The 14,562-nt window shown below is 44.1% G+C and overlaps 1 protein-coding gene across 1 annotated transcript in view; it reads right to left on the bottom strand.

The window, feature by feature from the left end:
• The window catches only part of limd1a (LIM domains containing 1a), a 65,511-nt gene that overhangs the window by 19,208 nt on the left and 31,741 nt on the right, over nucleotides 1-14,562 (bottom strand). Inside the window, exons 3-5 of the mRNA XM_078539620.1 lie at nucleotides 8,053-8,120; nucleotides 7,153-7,215; nucleotides 4,042-4,172 (exon numbers count right to left, since the gene is read on the bottom strand). Of these exons, the coding sequence (XP_078395746.1) occupies nucleotides 4,042-4,172; nucleotides 7,153-7,215; nucleotides 8,053-8,120 (262 nt within the window). The remainder of the gene's footprint in view (nucleotides 1-4,041; nucleotides 4,173-7,152; nucleotides 7,216-8,052; nucleotides 8,121-14,562) is intronic.

The following is a 14,562-nucleotide window of genomic DNA, read 5'->3' as shown; positions in this document are numbered from 1 at the left end:
AATACATTTTTATGCTTGTATTGAATTCATTTGGAAGTGGAAACATATTTAAATAAATCATTTGATGGTCCTATCTTGTAGTGTTGGAGGGGATTGATTTTGGCACCAAAATTTGACCCATCCTCAACTCAGGGATCAATTCACTGCTTGCCACATTATGCCTATTGACTGCTGAGATGCAGGCACAAACTGGAGAAGCATATACACAGCTGCCTATATCAACTGAAAAAGTGGAAGAATTAAGACTTTTGAGGGAATTCTGTGATTCTATTATAAAAAACACAATGCCACAGTCCATGCCACATGCAGCAAGACATTGGACAATATCCAGGCTTGGGCTGAATAAGTGGAAAGTTACATTTGCACCACACAAGTGCCAGGCAATGACCACCTGCAACGACACAATCTAACCATTGCCCCATGATATTCAATGTCATTACCCATCACTGAATCCCTCACTATCAACATCCTGGGGGTTATCATTGACCAGAAATTGAACTGGACTAGCCATATAAATACTGTGGCTACAAGAGCAGGTCAGAGGCTAGGAATCCTGAGGCGAGTAACTCACCTCTCGACTCCACAAAGCCTGTCCACCATCAGGAGCGTGATAGAATATTTCCCACTTGCCTGAATGAGTGCAGCTCCAACAACACTCAAGAAGCTTGACACCATCCAGGACAAAGCACCCGCTTGATTGGCACCCCATCCACAAACATTCATTCCCTCCACCACCGATGCACAGTAGCAGCAGTGTGTACCATCTACAAGGTGCACTGCAGGAACTCACCAAGGCTCCTTAGAGAGCACCTTCCAAACCTGTGACCTCTACCATCTAACAGGTGAAGGGCAGCAGACACATGGGAACACCACCACCCGCAAGTTCCCCTCCAAGCCACTCAGCATCCTGACTTGGAATTATATCGCCGTTCCTTCACTGTCACTGGGTCAAAATCCTGGAAGTCCCTCCCTAACAGCACTGTGGGTGTACCTACACCACATGGACTGCAGCTCTTTAAGAAGGCAGCTCACCATCAGCTTCTCAAGGGCAATTAGGGATGGGCAATAAATGCTGGGCCTAGTCAGCAGTGCTCACATCCCATGAATGAATAAAAAAAAACACTAATGTTACAAAGCAGACATTGTGCAAGGAGATCCTACAAGCTGTCATCACTCTCTGTTCAACTCTCCATTAAATGCAGTAAGCAGAAGGAGCTTTTCCGTTAATGGCAAAACCTAAAACCAAACTGAGCGCAAAAAAAAAGTAGTAATAAGTTGGAACTCACCCAGAGGGTAAATACTTAACATTCCCTGTACTGACTCTGGCATTGAGGATTCCCTTTAAAGGTCTGTAGAAAGAAAACTCCAACACTTTTAACATAAACTGACAACTATGATGCACAGCAGGCAGCCGGATCATTTTTCTCCATGGAAAATGCTGGAAAGGGCTTCTGAGTTATTATCTGAAAGGGAGATGGTTTCGATGAGGAACAGTGCCAAGTGCTTTCCTTAGATGTCCAAGAGGGTCCAGAGGAATGTCACTCACGGTCCAGGTAAAGCAAAGCACATTCAGTTGCACGTTGGATCTGCTTTTAGGCCACGCGATGTGGCAAAAGGCGAGCGGTTCAACGCTGCTTCCGCCGGTTCTCTCCAGCGCAATTCGCTTGAGAGCGGCCAAACCAGCGCAGAAGGTCGAGGAACTTTAAACACAGGAATACGTCGAGTGGAAATCAAGTTTCCACAATCTCCAATGGTGAAAGACAGGCCCCACACACAAACCTGCCCACACACCACCCCCCCAGGTCAAAATTACCAACATAGCGAGATTCTACTTATGCCAGTTCAAGGAGGCTCATCAAATCAAAGCTGGGGCAAACAGGGCACTAGTTGGCACATTTTAAAATATTAAAAGACATTTATTTTGTGAGGGACTGAGTAACTTACACCAATTCAACGGCAAAATGGTTCAGTATAGGCTTTTTAAAAAAATGCATTTTCAGTGATTGAAAATCAGATTACTCATGTGGCAGGCTCTATTTTTTTTATTAAAATTGCTTATTCTGTGTGATATAAGCCCGTTTTTAGCTGTATTAGTGAAACCGTGCCAGGTTACCATACCTAAATACATCAATCAATACACCTTAATGTCGAGAAAGAATACATTCTATCAAACTACCCAACTGAGCCAATTCGAAAATGATTTCACGCTTATGATTACGGAAACGAGTTTGGGTAGATACTTGAACCAAAACTCCACTTCTGAGAAATGGTTTAATTCGCACCCAGATGGCCAACTGTGCCCAGAGTGGAAACTCAAACCCAGTGTGGTTCCCTTTTATAAGCCCTTATTCTGACACTGCAGAATTCAAAAGTTGAAGGACCAAACAGGCAATGTAGAAGCAAAAAAAAAACAAAAGACACGACCTAGACATGGGTCGTCATTTGCAGGTCTCTGCACACAGGAACTGGCGGAACGGTTGAATGGTTCTGCAGCTGGCTCTTCTATGCAATGGGACTATCCCTCCCTGCCACTGTACAATGCTCAACGCTTCAGTGGCTTTCACCTGACGTAAGTAGCATACACCCCGCCCAACACTCCCACTATCCGAGAGCCTCCACTGGCTTAACCCTCAAACATACCTTGCCTAAAATCACCCACAAGCTTTTTTTTCCCCCTCCAAGTCGTTATTTTTAATCTATATAATTAAGCGGAAACAAAGACTCCTTCCCTGAGGCTGAGTGCCAAGAGATGATGTGAACCCACCCCCGCCTCCCTCAAGGATGAATTCCATCTCCTTGTGATAAAAGTTAATCAGATGTTATCAGGTTTACCTAGGGGGGGAGATGGTGGCATAGTGGTAACGTCACTGAACTTGTAATGCAGCAGGTCCAAGCTAACGCTCTGGGGACATGGGTTCAAATCCCACTGTACCAGCTGATGGAATTTAAATTTAATTAATCTGGAATATAAAGTTACCGATGGTGAGCGTGATTGTTGTAAAAAAAAAACTCGTCTGGTTCACCATTGTCCCTTTAGGGAAGGAAATCTGCCATCCTTACCCAGTCTGGCCTACATGTGATTCCAGACCTAACTGCCCTCTGAAATAACTAAGGGCAATTAGGGACGGACGCCCACTCCCATGAAAGAATCAAGAAACAAGTGACTAACTGTTGACCTATGAATTCCCCACCTTGGCCCATCTGTTTTTTCCAGTCTATATGCAGATTAAAATCCCCCATGATAATTGCTCTGACAAGTTCCCATTATTTCCTTTTTGACACCCCATCCTACTGTATGGTCATTGTTAGGGGGCCTGAAGCCCACTCCCACAAGTGATTTCTTGCCTTTATCACTCCTCATTTCTACCCAAACTGCTTCTACGTCCCGATTTCCTGACTGAGGTCATCCCTCTCTATTGTGCTAACATTATCTTTAATTAACAGGGCCACCCCTCCACCTTTTCCTTGCTTCCTGTCCATCTTAAATGTTACATACCCTTCAACATTCAGGTCCCAGTCCACGTCATCCTGCAGCCTGTTTAAGATATAAGGAGTCGCCCCTTTAAGATAGAGATAAGGAGAGACTTTTTCTTTCAGAGGGTCGTGAGTCTTTGGAACTCTCTTCCTCAAGAGGCGGCGGAGGCAGAATCTCTGAATATTTTTAAGGCAGAGGTAGATAGATTCTTGATAAGCAAGGGGTGAAAGGTTATCGGGGGCAGGCAGGCAGGAATGTGGAGTTGAGGTTAAAATCAGATCAGCCATGATCTTATTGTTGAATGGCGGAGCAGCTCGATTGGCTGAGTGGCCTCACTCCTGCTCCTAATTCATATGTTCGTATGACCTTCAGCAACCATCCTAGACTTCGTTATAGTGTATGGGACGGTCAAACATACAGTATACCACTCAGACCTGACCATCACCCCCCACTCCCCCCAAAAAACTGATTTGTTATCAGTGTAACGATGAGGATAGGAAAGAGGGGCTGAGAGAGTGAGAGGTTATATATTACGGTACACCACACAGAATGACTGCCTCTCTTACTTGTGATAGTCTCTGATGCAGTAGATCTTGTTCTCTGTATCGACTGTGAACGGGACCCCATCCAGGCACTCATTGCAGATGACGCAGCGGAAACATCCGGGGTGATACGACTTTCCCAAGGCCTGGAGAATCTAACATAGACAATACGTGTGAGTGGTGAGAAACAGACTGTAGGTCCTCAGTGCTGAAACCTGCATCTTATATCCTGGCTGATGAAGGTATTGTGAAAAAGGGTGATTTCAATTTGCCAGAATACGGTGAGTGATCTGGCTTTGGGTACATTGGAAAACCCACTACCAACCAGACTGTGGCACAGTTTATATCAAAACTCCATTTAAAAAGAAGTCCTTTGGGAGGCTCCTCATCCTGAGCAAGATAGGGGGAGGCAAGTGATTCCCAAGTGTTACAGGTTTCAGTTCTTGCCTTAGAGATTCTCTCAGGTACAGCGGCGTTAGTCTTTCCATACAAGGGGGTTTCAGGGTGCCCTCATTCTGCCCTGTATTTGCCTATATAATAGCATATCTCAGGGGCGGATCAATAACATCCCTCAGCGATCTGAGCTAGATATTTGTGTCTTTAGCACAGGGAACCTGATTCCCCGCGTTTCTTTAAATCTCTCTGTTCGCAAAGAATAAAGACTTCCCAACACAATGAAGGTGAGATGTTCATCAAAGCCAAGACAAGCTAATGAATTAATTACATCTAGTCTATGGGAAGCATCCAAGCCAACGCATTAGCACTTAGTCACCTATTGTCTCTTGCCTTTTTAGTTTGTGTGATTATTGTATGGTTTAAAAAATATTAGAAAATCATTCTTCTTCCTGAAGATGAAGACTGGGATGAGGTGAAATTTCTTCAGAGGGTTGTGAATCTTTGGAATTTTATACACTAGAGAGCTGTAGATACACAATTGTTGAGGATACTAACAACAGAAGAATAGATTTTTTGGCACTAAGGGAATTGAGGGATATGGGGATAGTGAAGTTGAGGTAGATCAGCCATGATTACTGAATAGCAGAGGAGGCACAAGGGCCCAAGTGGTCCACACCAGCACCGTTTAATGTTCTTATAGGAAACTCCATAAATTTTAGCATCAAATTGTTAATTCATGACAAGGTAAACTGGAGATTTAAACTGGAAAGTCCTTCCTGGGTCAGTGCTGAATAGAGAGACGAGAGAGAGAGACAAGACAGAGAGAGATCACACATGCACTGAACAGGTAGATCTGTTCAACTGCAAATGAATTTTTGCATTGTCTGCGAGTCCTGCTGACCAAGCAGGTCACAATGTTGACACTTGGTGGAAAGTTGGAGTTGGTTTCTGTCTCAGCAACATCAATCTCCACACCACTACACACAACAGACACAGCCATAGTTTCACTTCATAACAGACAAGGAAATATTCCGAGATACGGTTATTATTCAAATTGCTTTTGTCCAAACAATCAGATAGTTGAGGCGATGGAGAATCCACTGAAGGTTCCTGCAACACACCAGCCACGGCAGATTTTGATGTAATACGAATCGTTTGAAACTGGGTGTCGTTTGCAAAGTTTTCAAAGTACAGCAGAAACGTTCAATTGTGCCCCCAGACCATCAACACCTTCATTGACTAATTCAGGTTCCATTCCAATCTAAACCAAATTTTTGTCTTCTTTTAAGGAACTATCACATTTTGATGTGCTGCTCAATTGCACTGGCTCGTGGCTGGGTCATATGCAGATGAGTCCGTGTACTAACTTGGGGGCAGGGGGAGGGGCACTTCGAAATGGGCTTAATTTGCTCATTGTGCCCAAGGTAGAAGCTTTATCCCAGGGAGCAACAACTTTTTTTTGACCTTAAGAGTCATTAAAAAAAATTTGCCTAAAATATAACGTATTGCTAGCCACAGGATGAAAATTTGACATTTCTAATCCAAATTTCTCTCTCTCTCTCTCTCTCTCTCTCTTCAGGTACCATGCCCTAAGAGGGCCTTGGCGACCATGGACCTCCATGTTAATCTTGCTCTAGAGACACGGATCATCTTCGTTGGTGGTACATTCATCCAGTTTGCGAGGCTCTTCAGAAAGATCGTTCTTTGTCCATCTCGATCTCTTTTACCATCGATCTTTCCCATCAGCACCAGGCTTTCTAAATCATGACTTCTTACTACGTGCCCCAGAAATTCCAACTGTTTCTTCCTGGTCTTGGGTCAGCAGAGCTATTTTGGTCTTGGATTTTATGTGGCAAATCGCCAAAGTGTGTCTGGTACAGAGTGTATAGTTCCCTTTTTAATAAATAAAATACATGTATTGAACCATATGAACTTCATAGAAAAACAGCACATTTCTACTTGATAAAAAAAAGAAACTAGCTTCTAATAGCACATTCGAATAATTTATCATCTCAGCTACATTAGAGACAATTGCCACAACCCAAAAATCTGTTCCATTGAACCAAAGGCATTATCTATAACTGTAATGTCGCTAAATCACTTGCTTTAGGTTTGTTTAGAGCACCACAGTGATGTCTTTTGTTAAAATAATCATTCGAAACCATGAAGTGCAACATGATTTGAGCCTTTTATTCCCACAATAAAAACACGACACTTACTTTCCCTGACTTAATGTGAAAAAAAACCTTTAAAAAAAATTAATGTGACCCAACTAGAAAAGGTTCAGAGCCTCAAATGAGATGTTGGAGAATCGCACGCAGCTCTGAAGCTGCAGGTTGCCGAGTCCTGCTCTATCCCAATAACTACACCCGGAACCAAAAGGCAGAAATCTGGGGAATTAAAGAAGGCCTATTAATATCCTCTTGGGCTTCTGTTTTTCAAATAGTTTTAAAATACCCGGCAAAGCTCCTTTGTTAACGGTGCCTTGTTTTCTAGGTGAGTTTTACAGGGGCGAGGAGGTAAAAAAGATACCAATAACTGACTAGCATCAAGAGGAATTCCATTTCAACGTCAATGAGCTACGCCCAGAATAGGGGCGGGCAGGGAGAAGGAAGGTAGTTACAAATTCGAAACTGCAACTTTCAGGCACACTGTCTCCAAGGGCTGAAATGTAAAATCTCAAGAGTTGGCAGGATTATAATTCCCAGAAGACAACAATGTCATTCGTCCTCAACTCACCATGTCCATTATCAGATGGCCGCAGGCAAAACACTTGTCGGCAGATTGCTGGAAACCAGAGTACTGTGGAGTGAGATGGAGAGAGGAAAATAAGTTGGAGTTACTGACCTGCGGCATCCTACACACAGCGAGAGAACAAGGCATGACGTTAGAGGTTTCATCTTAAACCCCCATTTCATTCTTTAAACAGAAAGGCATTAGATCCGATTTTAACCTTGGGCAGAAGGACAGGCGGTGGGTAGAGCTAGCCGGCTGCCCATCCATTCCTGCTGGCAAGAGACACGAACCATTACTCGGGATTCACTTCATTTAAAGGGCTAGCAATAGGTTGAAGGCACCTCACCGATTGCGGGGGATTGACTGGTTCACACGTTGAAATGACTGACAGTCGGAGTCTGGATGAAGGCAGGACCCTTGGATGGGCTGGCCCCTGTCCGCAGATATTCCAGAGTCCAGGAGCAGCGATTCCATATTTCCTGGCTTGTCTTTCTTTTTTGATCAGCCTCCAGTGGTTCCTTTAAGAGCCACTGGTTTAGACTGCTCACTGCTGGATACACGCTCTGCACATCAACACAATCGAGGTCATATGTGTGTTGTAGAGTTTTCACATTACAAGTGCCCTTCCACTTTGAAGCAGGCAGGTACTCTAGACACCCATCTTGGGGCCTCACCCAAAATGGGAAATGTGACCTGGTGTCATGTTCGGGCATTACCACTCAATGGATCACATTAAAACTCAGCCCTTTTTTTTTATCTAAAACCACCATGTCCTACAACTTCTCAAACATCAGGTGACATGGCATACCCGATGTGCCAATCCTCAATGAACATTCATCCTGGGAGGGAATCATTGAGCACGTTCATGTTAGTACCAAACTACTACATGGAAATAAGGCTCACCAGAAAATCCTCTTCACAGTATACTCTTCCATTGACAAAGTAGAAAGCCTTCCCCCGCAATCTTCGACCTACGGAGACAGCGAAATTAAAGGGATCAGTGATAAAAAAAAACTGAAACGCTGAGTGTTATAAACAGGGAAGGTTCTGGAAATGCACAGTTGCCACACCAACATCCTAAACAGAAAGACAGGTTTACATTCCGACAGTATAAGGGTCTAGCTGTGAGAATGGTTTTTCATTTTTTAATATTTTGGGGGAATATTGTGTTATTCGGTGAAGAAGGCTGTGTGTGTGTGTGCGTGTGTATGAGAGAGTGATTTAATTAAGCTGGGGAAAAGGTTCTAGAAGACGGATTGTCTGGTGGGTTTTAAACATGAAAGGATAGAGACGCTAGGTTCAAGAGACAAGTGAACACGTTGGATCTAATATTTGCATTTTTAGATAAGTTGTGAGTTTGAATATCAAAGGGAAGTCAGAGGTGAAAAGAAATATGTTTGCATCTGCAGGAGTTCCATAGGTAAACAGAAAAAGGTATATTACATTTTATTGACCCGAAAGCAGAGACAAAATAGAAACATAAAAGATTTTGTATTTGGAACGATTTGAGTTTCAAAGAGGTGCGAGAACAATGAAATCCGAGAAGGAAGGGTGAGGCGGGGGGCGAGGTATCTTAGTGTTACTGTGAAAAGCTGTTGGTTGGTAACTGTTGAGCTGTTAACTGCAGCTTTAGGCTGGGAGAAGATGCAGTTTGAATCAGTCATTCATTCAATCAAGCCGAAGTCTTCGGCTGCAAAAAGCAGTCTTGTTCTTAAGTTTTGGTCAATGGTAACCCCCAGGATGTTGATAGTGGGGGATTCAGTGATGGTAATGCCATTGAATGTCAAGGGGCGAAGGTTAGATTCTCTCTTTTTGGAGATGGTCATTGTGTGGCTAAAATGTTACTTGTCACTTTCAGCCCAAGTCTGGATATTGTCCAGGTCTTGCTGCATTCGGACATGGACCGCTTCAGTATCTGAACATTCATCAGTGAACATCCACACTTCTAACCTTATGGTGGAAGGAAAGTCATTGATGAAGCAGCTGAAGATGGTTGGGCCTAAGACACTACCCTGAGGAACTCCTGGAGTGATGACCTGGAACTGAGATGATTGACCTCCAACAACCACAACCATTAATTAAGCTGGTGGAATTTGAATTCAATTAATAAATCTGGAATTGAAAGCTAGTCTCAGTGATGGTGACCATGAAGGGTGACCATATAACTGTGGCAAAAACCCATCGGGTTCACTAATGTCCCGAAGGAAATCTGCCACCCTTAGCTGGTCTGGATTCATGTTGACTCTGAAATGACCTAGCAAGCCAGTGTTCCCAGTTCAGGGGCAATTAGGGATGGGCAACAAATGCCAACCTTGCCAGCGATGCCCACATCCGAAATAAGAAGAAAACTTCCTATCTGCATAATTTGACTTCCTGTTGTCATGCTTTTGCCACACTTGTTTTTGTATCAACCTTCTGATCCAAAATCCCATGTCAAGGATGTGTTTTACTTTGTTACTTTATGACTGTGGTTGGGCAACCTGACCATGGGGGTTGTCTGACAGCTCAAGGTGATTTGTGAAAAGGTTTCCACCTTTGGAGTTCTCAGGTCACCAGAACCTCTAATGTCTAAAATTAAAGCTTAAATAAAATAATTCCTCAATTCTCACTCAGACGATTAGAATTACCCTATCATTTATTGTGTGTGTTTTTTTAATAGTGCCTTTTGGGTTTTTATTTCGAGGCCTCAGCTTGCATTTGGTATTTTTCACAAGAGCAGATTCCCCAAGCTGCAGCAATGCCGGGCAGCTATACTGAGAGCGCACGTGCTCGGGGGGAAAAGAGCGAGCGAGCACACATGCGCACTTGAGGGAAAAGGAAGACAACACGCTCGAAGGCAAAGACAGAGCGAGCGCACTTAGGGAAAAGAGAGAGCAAGAGAAAGGAGAGAGAAAGAGGGACAGAAAAGTCAGGGCAAGAGAAAGGAGAGAAAGCACGAGAGCAAGAAAATAGAAAAGTAAAGTGAGAGAGCCTGCGTGAGGAGACAGCACACAGAGAGAGAGAGAAAGGAGAGAGCGCAAGAGGAAGAGAGAGAGAGCGCAAGAGGAAGAGAGAGAGAGCGCAAGAGGAAGAGAGAGAGAGCGCAAGAGGAAGAGAGAGAGAGCGCAAGAGGAAGAGAGAGAGAGCGCAAGAGGAAGAGAGAGAGAGCGCAAGAGGAAGAGAGAGAGAGCGCAAGAGGAAGAGAGAGAGAGCGCAAGAGGAAGAGAGAGAGAGCGCAAGAGGAAGAGAGAGAGAGCGCAAGAGGAAGAGAGAGAGAGCGCAAGAGGAAGAGAGAGAGAGCGCAAGAGGAAGAGAGAGAGAGCGCAAGAGGAAGAGAGAGAGAGCGCAAGAGGAAGAGAGAGAGAGCGCAAGAGGAAGAGAGAGAGAGCGCAAGAGGAAGAGAGAGAGAGCGCAAGAGGAAGAGAGAGAGAGCGCAAGAGGAAGAGAGAGAGAGCGCAAGAGGAAGAGAGAGAGCGCAAGAGGAAGAGAGAGAGCGCAAGAGGAAGAGAGAGAGCGCAAGAGGAAGAGAGAGAGCGCAAGAGGAAGAGAGAGAGAGCAGGAGAGAAAGAGGAAGAGAGAGAAAGGAGAGAAGTGAGAAAGGAAAGACAGGGGAAGGGGGTGTGAGTGGGCATGAGGGAGGTTAGAAAGCCAAGCAGGAAGAGGGAGAGAGAGAGAGAGAGAGAGAGAGTGAGAGCAAGAAAAGAGAGTTTTTCTTCAGTTAATAATAGGGCAACTCAACACATTTTGAACATCGATGTCAATTCTTTACAACCTCACGATTCTGAAAATGCTTGATATGAATTACAACAGAAACGAGGTGCATTCCACCAAATTCAGCTCAAACGGGGCTTTGCACACAAAATCCAGTCTTCCAACTGTCATTACTATTTTTAAACCAAAAAGAAAGAGAACAGTTAATCTCGGTTGTAGCAAACCACAGCAACTTCTTTCACATCCTTTGTGATAACATTCCAGCACATTCCACACTTGCTGGAGGGAGGGAGTTATGTTTCCAAAAAAAAAAGTGTGCACAGCTGGCTACACACACACACACTGCAGAAATACAAGCTAGGTGGAATGTAAAACGATAGCGTTGCCAAACTCGTAACAGAGCATGTAAAAGTGATAAACGTATCAAATTAATGTTGGGTCTATCAAACATCACCGTGATTATTTTGCTCACATTTTGTCCCTGGCCATCGGGCTAATCTTCCACGACAATTGAAGAGATTAATTCATTGTATTCTTGTACCGAGCTGAAACAGTTTTCTTGTCCGTATGGCAGACACCCAAATTTCTGAAGGCCCACCAGTGCACTCCCAGCATGTGTCAGCCAGGAGTGCTACAAAAAAGGCTGGGCCTGGATTACACCAATTCTGACCGAGACTGGGAGGTAGGTAAGAGTTTCCGCTAGATTTTGCTAAAGATTTCAACACCACTCGCCTGACCCAGCGTAAAAGACGGGAGAATTTGACAGCACTGGTGAGTTAAGCCCACAAAAGCGGCTTGCGTTCGTGTTTTCCACGTTCCTTGGGTTAACAATGGCTCAAGGTTCCATTAGCCCAAGTCAGGCCAATAAAACTGACCTTGTCCCCAGGTTAACATTGCGAGGTTCCGCCAGTTCGGGAAGCCTCTTCCACTTGCCCTCGTTTTCTTAGGCGCGCTGGTTTTAAAAGTATTTTTCTGGTCGCGAAAAAATATTGAATTTAAAAAGAAACTGACCAGTCGGCACCAATTAAACAGTTCAATATTGTTTACCATTTTCAGTGATTTTAAAACAGGTTAAATCAAAGCAGATAACTGGACACTATTATAAAGAACCTTTACCTTTAGTGATTAACTCATGTTCAACAGTGTGAGTAACACTTCACCAGGTTACCACTATTAAATACATCAAGGTATTGTTCAGGGGAGTCGGTGGTGTGATAATAATGTCACTTGCCTAGTAATGTAGAGGCCCAGGCTAATGCTCTGGGAACTTGGGTTCAAATCCCACTACCGCGGCTGGTGAATTTAAACTCAATTCATAAAATTTGGAATTGGAAGCTAGCATTTATCTGGTTCGCTAATGTTTAGAGAAGGAAATCTGCCATCCTTATCTGGTCTGGTGTATATGTCATTCTGGACCCACAGCAAAGTGGTTGACTCTCAACTGCGCTTTGCGATGGCCTAGCAAGCCCCTCTGTTCAAGGGCAATTAAGGATGGGCAACAACTGGCTTTGTCTCATCACTCTGGGGCTAGCTTCAAAATTGCAGATTTATTAACCAAATTTAAATTCCACCAGCTGTTGTGGTGGGATTTCCACGCATGTGCCCCAGAGCATTAGCTTGGGCCCCTGGGTTACTAGCCCAGTGACATGAATACACCCACCGTCTCCTGTTACAGCACTAGGAAGATTGGTTTCCACACCACTCAATCCTCACGCTGTTCACAGCAAGCAGTGGAGGTTTGATTTATAATTGACAAGATTCTAATTCAATGGAAGGTGAGCTAAGTCAGGCCGTTAATTAAGCTCCTAAATATCATAACCACGTCCATCCTGGCAGCTGCATTGCACGTGTTGAACAGTCACAGAAACCCCGATGAACATCGAGCACCAGTGGAAGTCCAAGTCCTCCACCCAAGCTATTTCGCCAAGTCAATAGGTTGCTGTTTTAGCTCAGAGCCACACAGTTCTGCAAATAGATTCTCAGAGTCTAAAAGCAACATTGGGTTTCCTTTAGCCCCACATCCTTCAGTACAACAAACCCTTCTGCTGCTGCACAAAGATGTTGTGTTCAATTGGACTGGCGAACTTTTATAAATAGACTTCGACCGCTCTTAAGGGAACAGTTGAACACGTTGAGTTTTTCAGAAAAATTAACTTTGTGCAAACTCAAAAAACCTCCAGCTCCTGCAACCTCACCAGCCAATTATTCCAAGCAATAGTGCCCCACCAACAAAACCAGCACCCCCACACCCGATAATGATCACACTCCAAAGTAAACACAGATCAGGAAGATCACTGGTCTACCTTGGCTCATCCTGACAGAAAGATTCCTCCCCTCCCCCATCACACTATCCAATCAGATCTTAAAACATCTGTTCCCCCTCCGCCTCTTTACTTGGAAAACAAATCCACCCTTTACGTGAAAAAACACGATTCCCCCTCCTCCTTCCTCAGGTACCTGGCCCTAAGAGGGCATTGGCGACCATGGACTTCCATTGGGTTGGTCCACGATTATGCTTGGCAAAGTACCGCAGTGGTTTGCCGTTGCATTCTGTAGTATGGCTGACCAGGAAACTCTCCCATTCTTGGAAGAATTTACAGGCTGTAGTCAACCTTTTTGACCACGTTATGAGCACACCTTCCACGGCCATCAAATCCTGAAGTGGGACTTGAACCTAGAGTTTCTGGCCCAGAGGTAGGGATGCTACCCACTGCACCACAAGACCTCCAAAAAACTGATACCTGTCTGCAATTTGATTTTTTACTAATTTAGACCTGTGCCTTTTTGACATTCTCACAGTTTAGTTGCAGTATTGTTCTAGATCTACTATAATCTAGAAACTCAGGCCATGAAGTATGGTTACTGGAGCCAATCTTTACGTGCTTTTATAAGCATTTATTTACAGAGATGCACATCACAAGCATATACCTCCTAACCCAACAACCATAGTTTCATAGGAACACCTTCGGTCTGTCCGCAAGCATGACCCAGTCCTCCCTGTCGCTTGCCATTTCAACACACCACCCTGCTCTCATGCCCACATGTCCATCCTTGGCCTGCTGCATTGTTCCAGTGAAGCTCAACACAAACTGGAGGAACAGCACCTCATCTCCTGACTAGACACTCTACAGCCTTCCGGACTTAACATTGAGTTCAACAACTTCAGAGCATGAACTTTCTCCTCCATCCTTACCCCCTTTCCAATCCCCCTTTTTTCTAATAATTTATATATATTTTTTAATATAATTGTTTTTCTTTTCCCACATATTTCTATTGTTATTTTAAAATTTATTTCCATCCATTCTTTTATCTCCACCTTTTAGCCTATTTCGATCCCTTCCCCCTATCCCACCCCCACTAGGGCTATCTGTCACTTACTCATCCTGCTTTCTACCCTTAATATCACCGTTAGCACATTCCTTAGATAATATCACCACCGTCAACACCCCTTTATCCTTTTGCCTATGACATCTTTGGCAATCTATCCTTTGCCTCCACCTGTCTCTGGCCCCCTATCCAGCTCTACTTGTCCCACCCTCCTCAACCAGCATATATTTCACCTCATTTCTATTTTTCTTTAGTTCTGATGAAGAGTCATACGGACTCGAAACATTAACTGTGTTCCTCTCCGCAGATGCCGTCAGACCTGCTGAGTTTTTCCAGCTATTTTTGTTTCAGATTTCCAGCACCCGCAGTATTTTGCTTTTATTTAATTTAACCATA

Source organism: Cetorhinus maximus, chromosome 3 (genome assembly GCF_964194155.1).
Source record: "Cetorhinus maximus chromosome 3, sCetMax3.hap1.1, whole genome shotgun sequence".
NCBI lineage: Eukaryota > Metazoa > Chordata > Chondrichthyes > Lamniformes > Cetorhinidae > Cetorhinus > Cetorhinus maximus.
The sequence above is the reverse complement of the archived record's forward strand: the minus strand, read 5'-3'. Positions and strand labels throughout refer to the sequence as shown.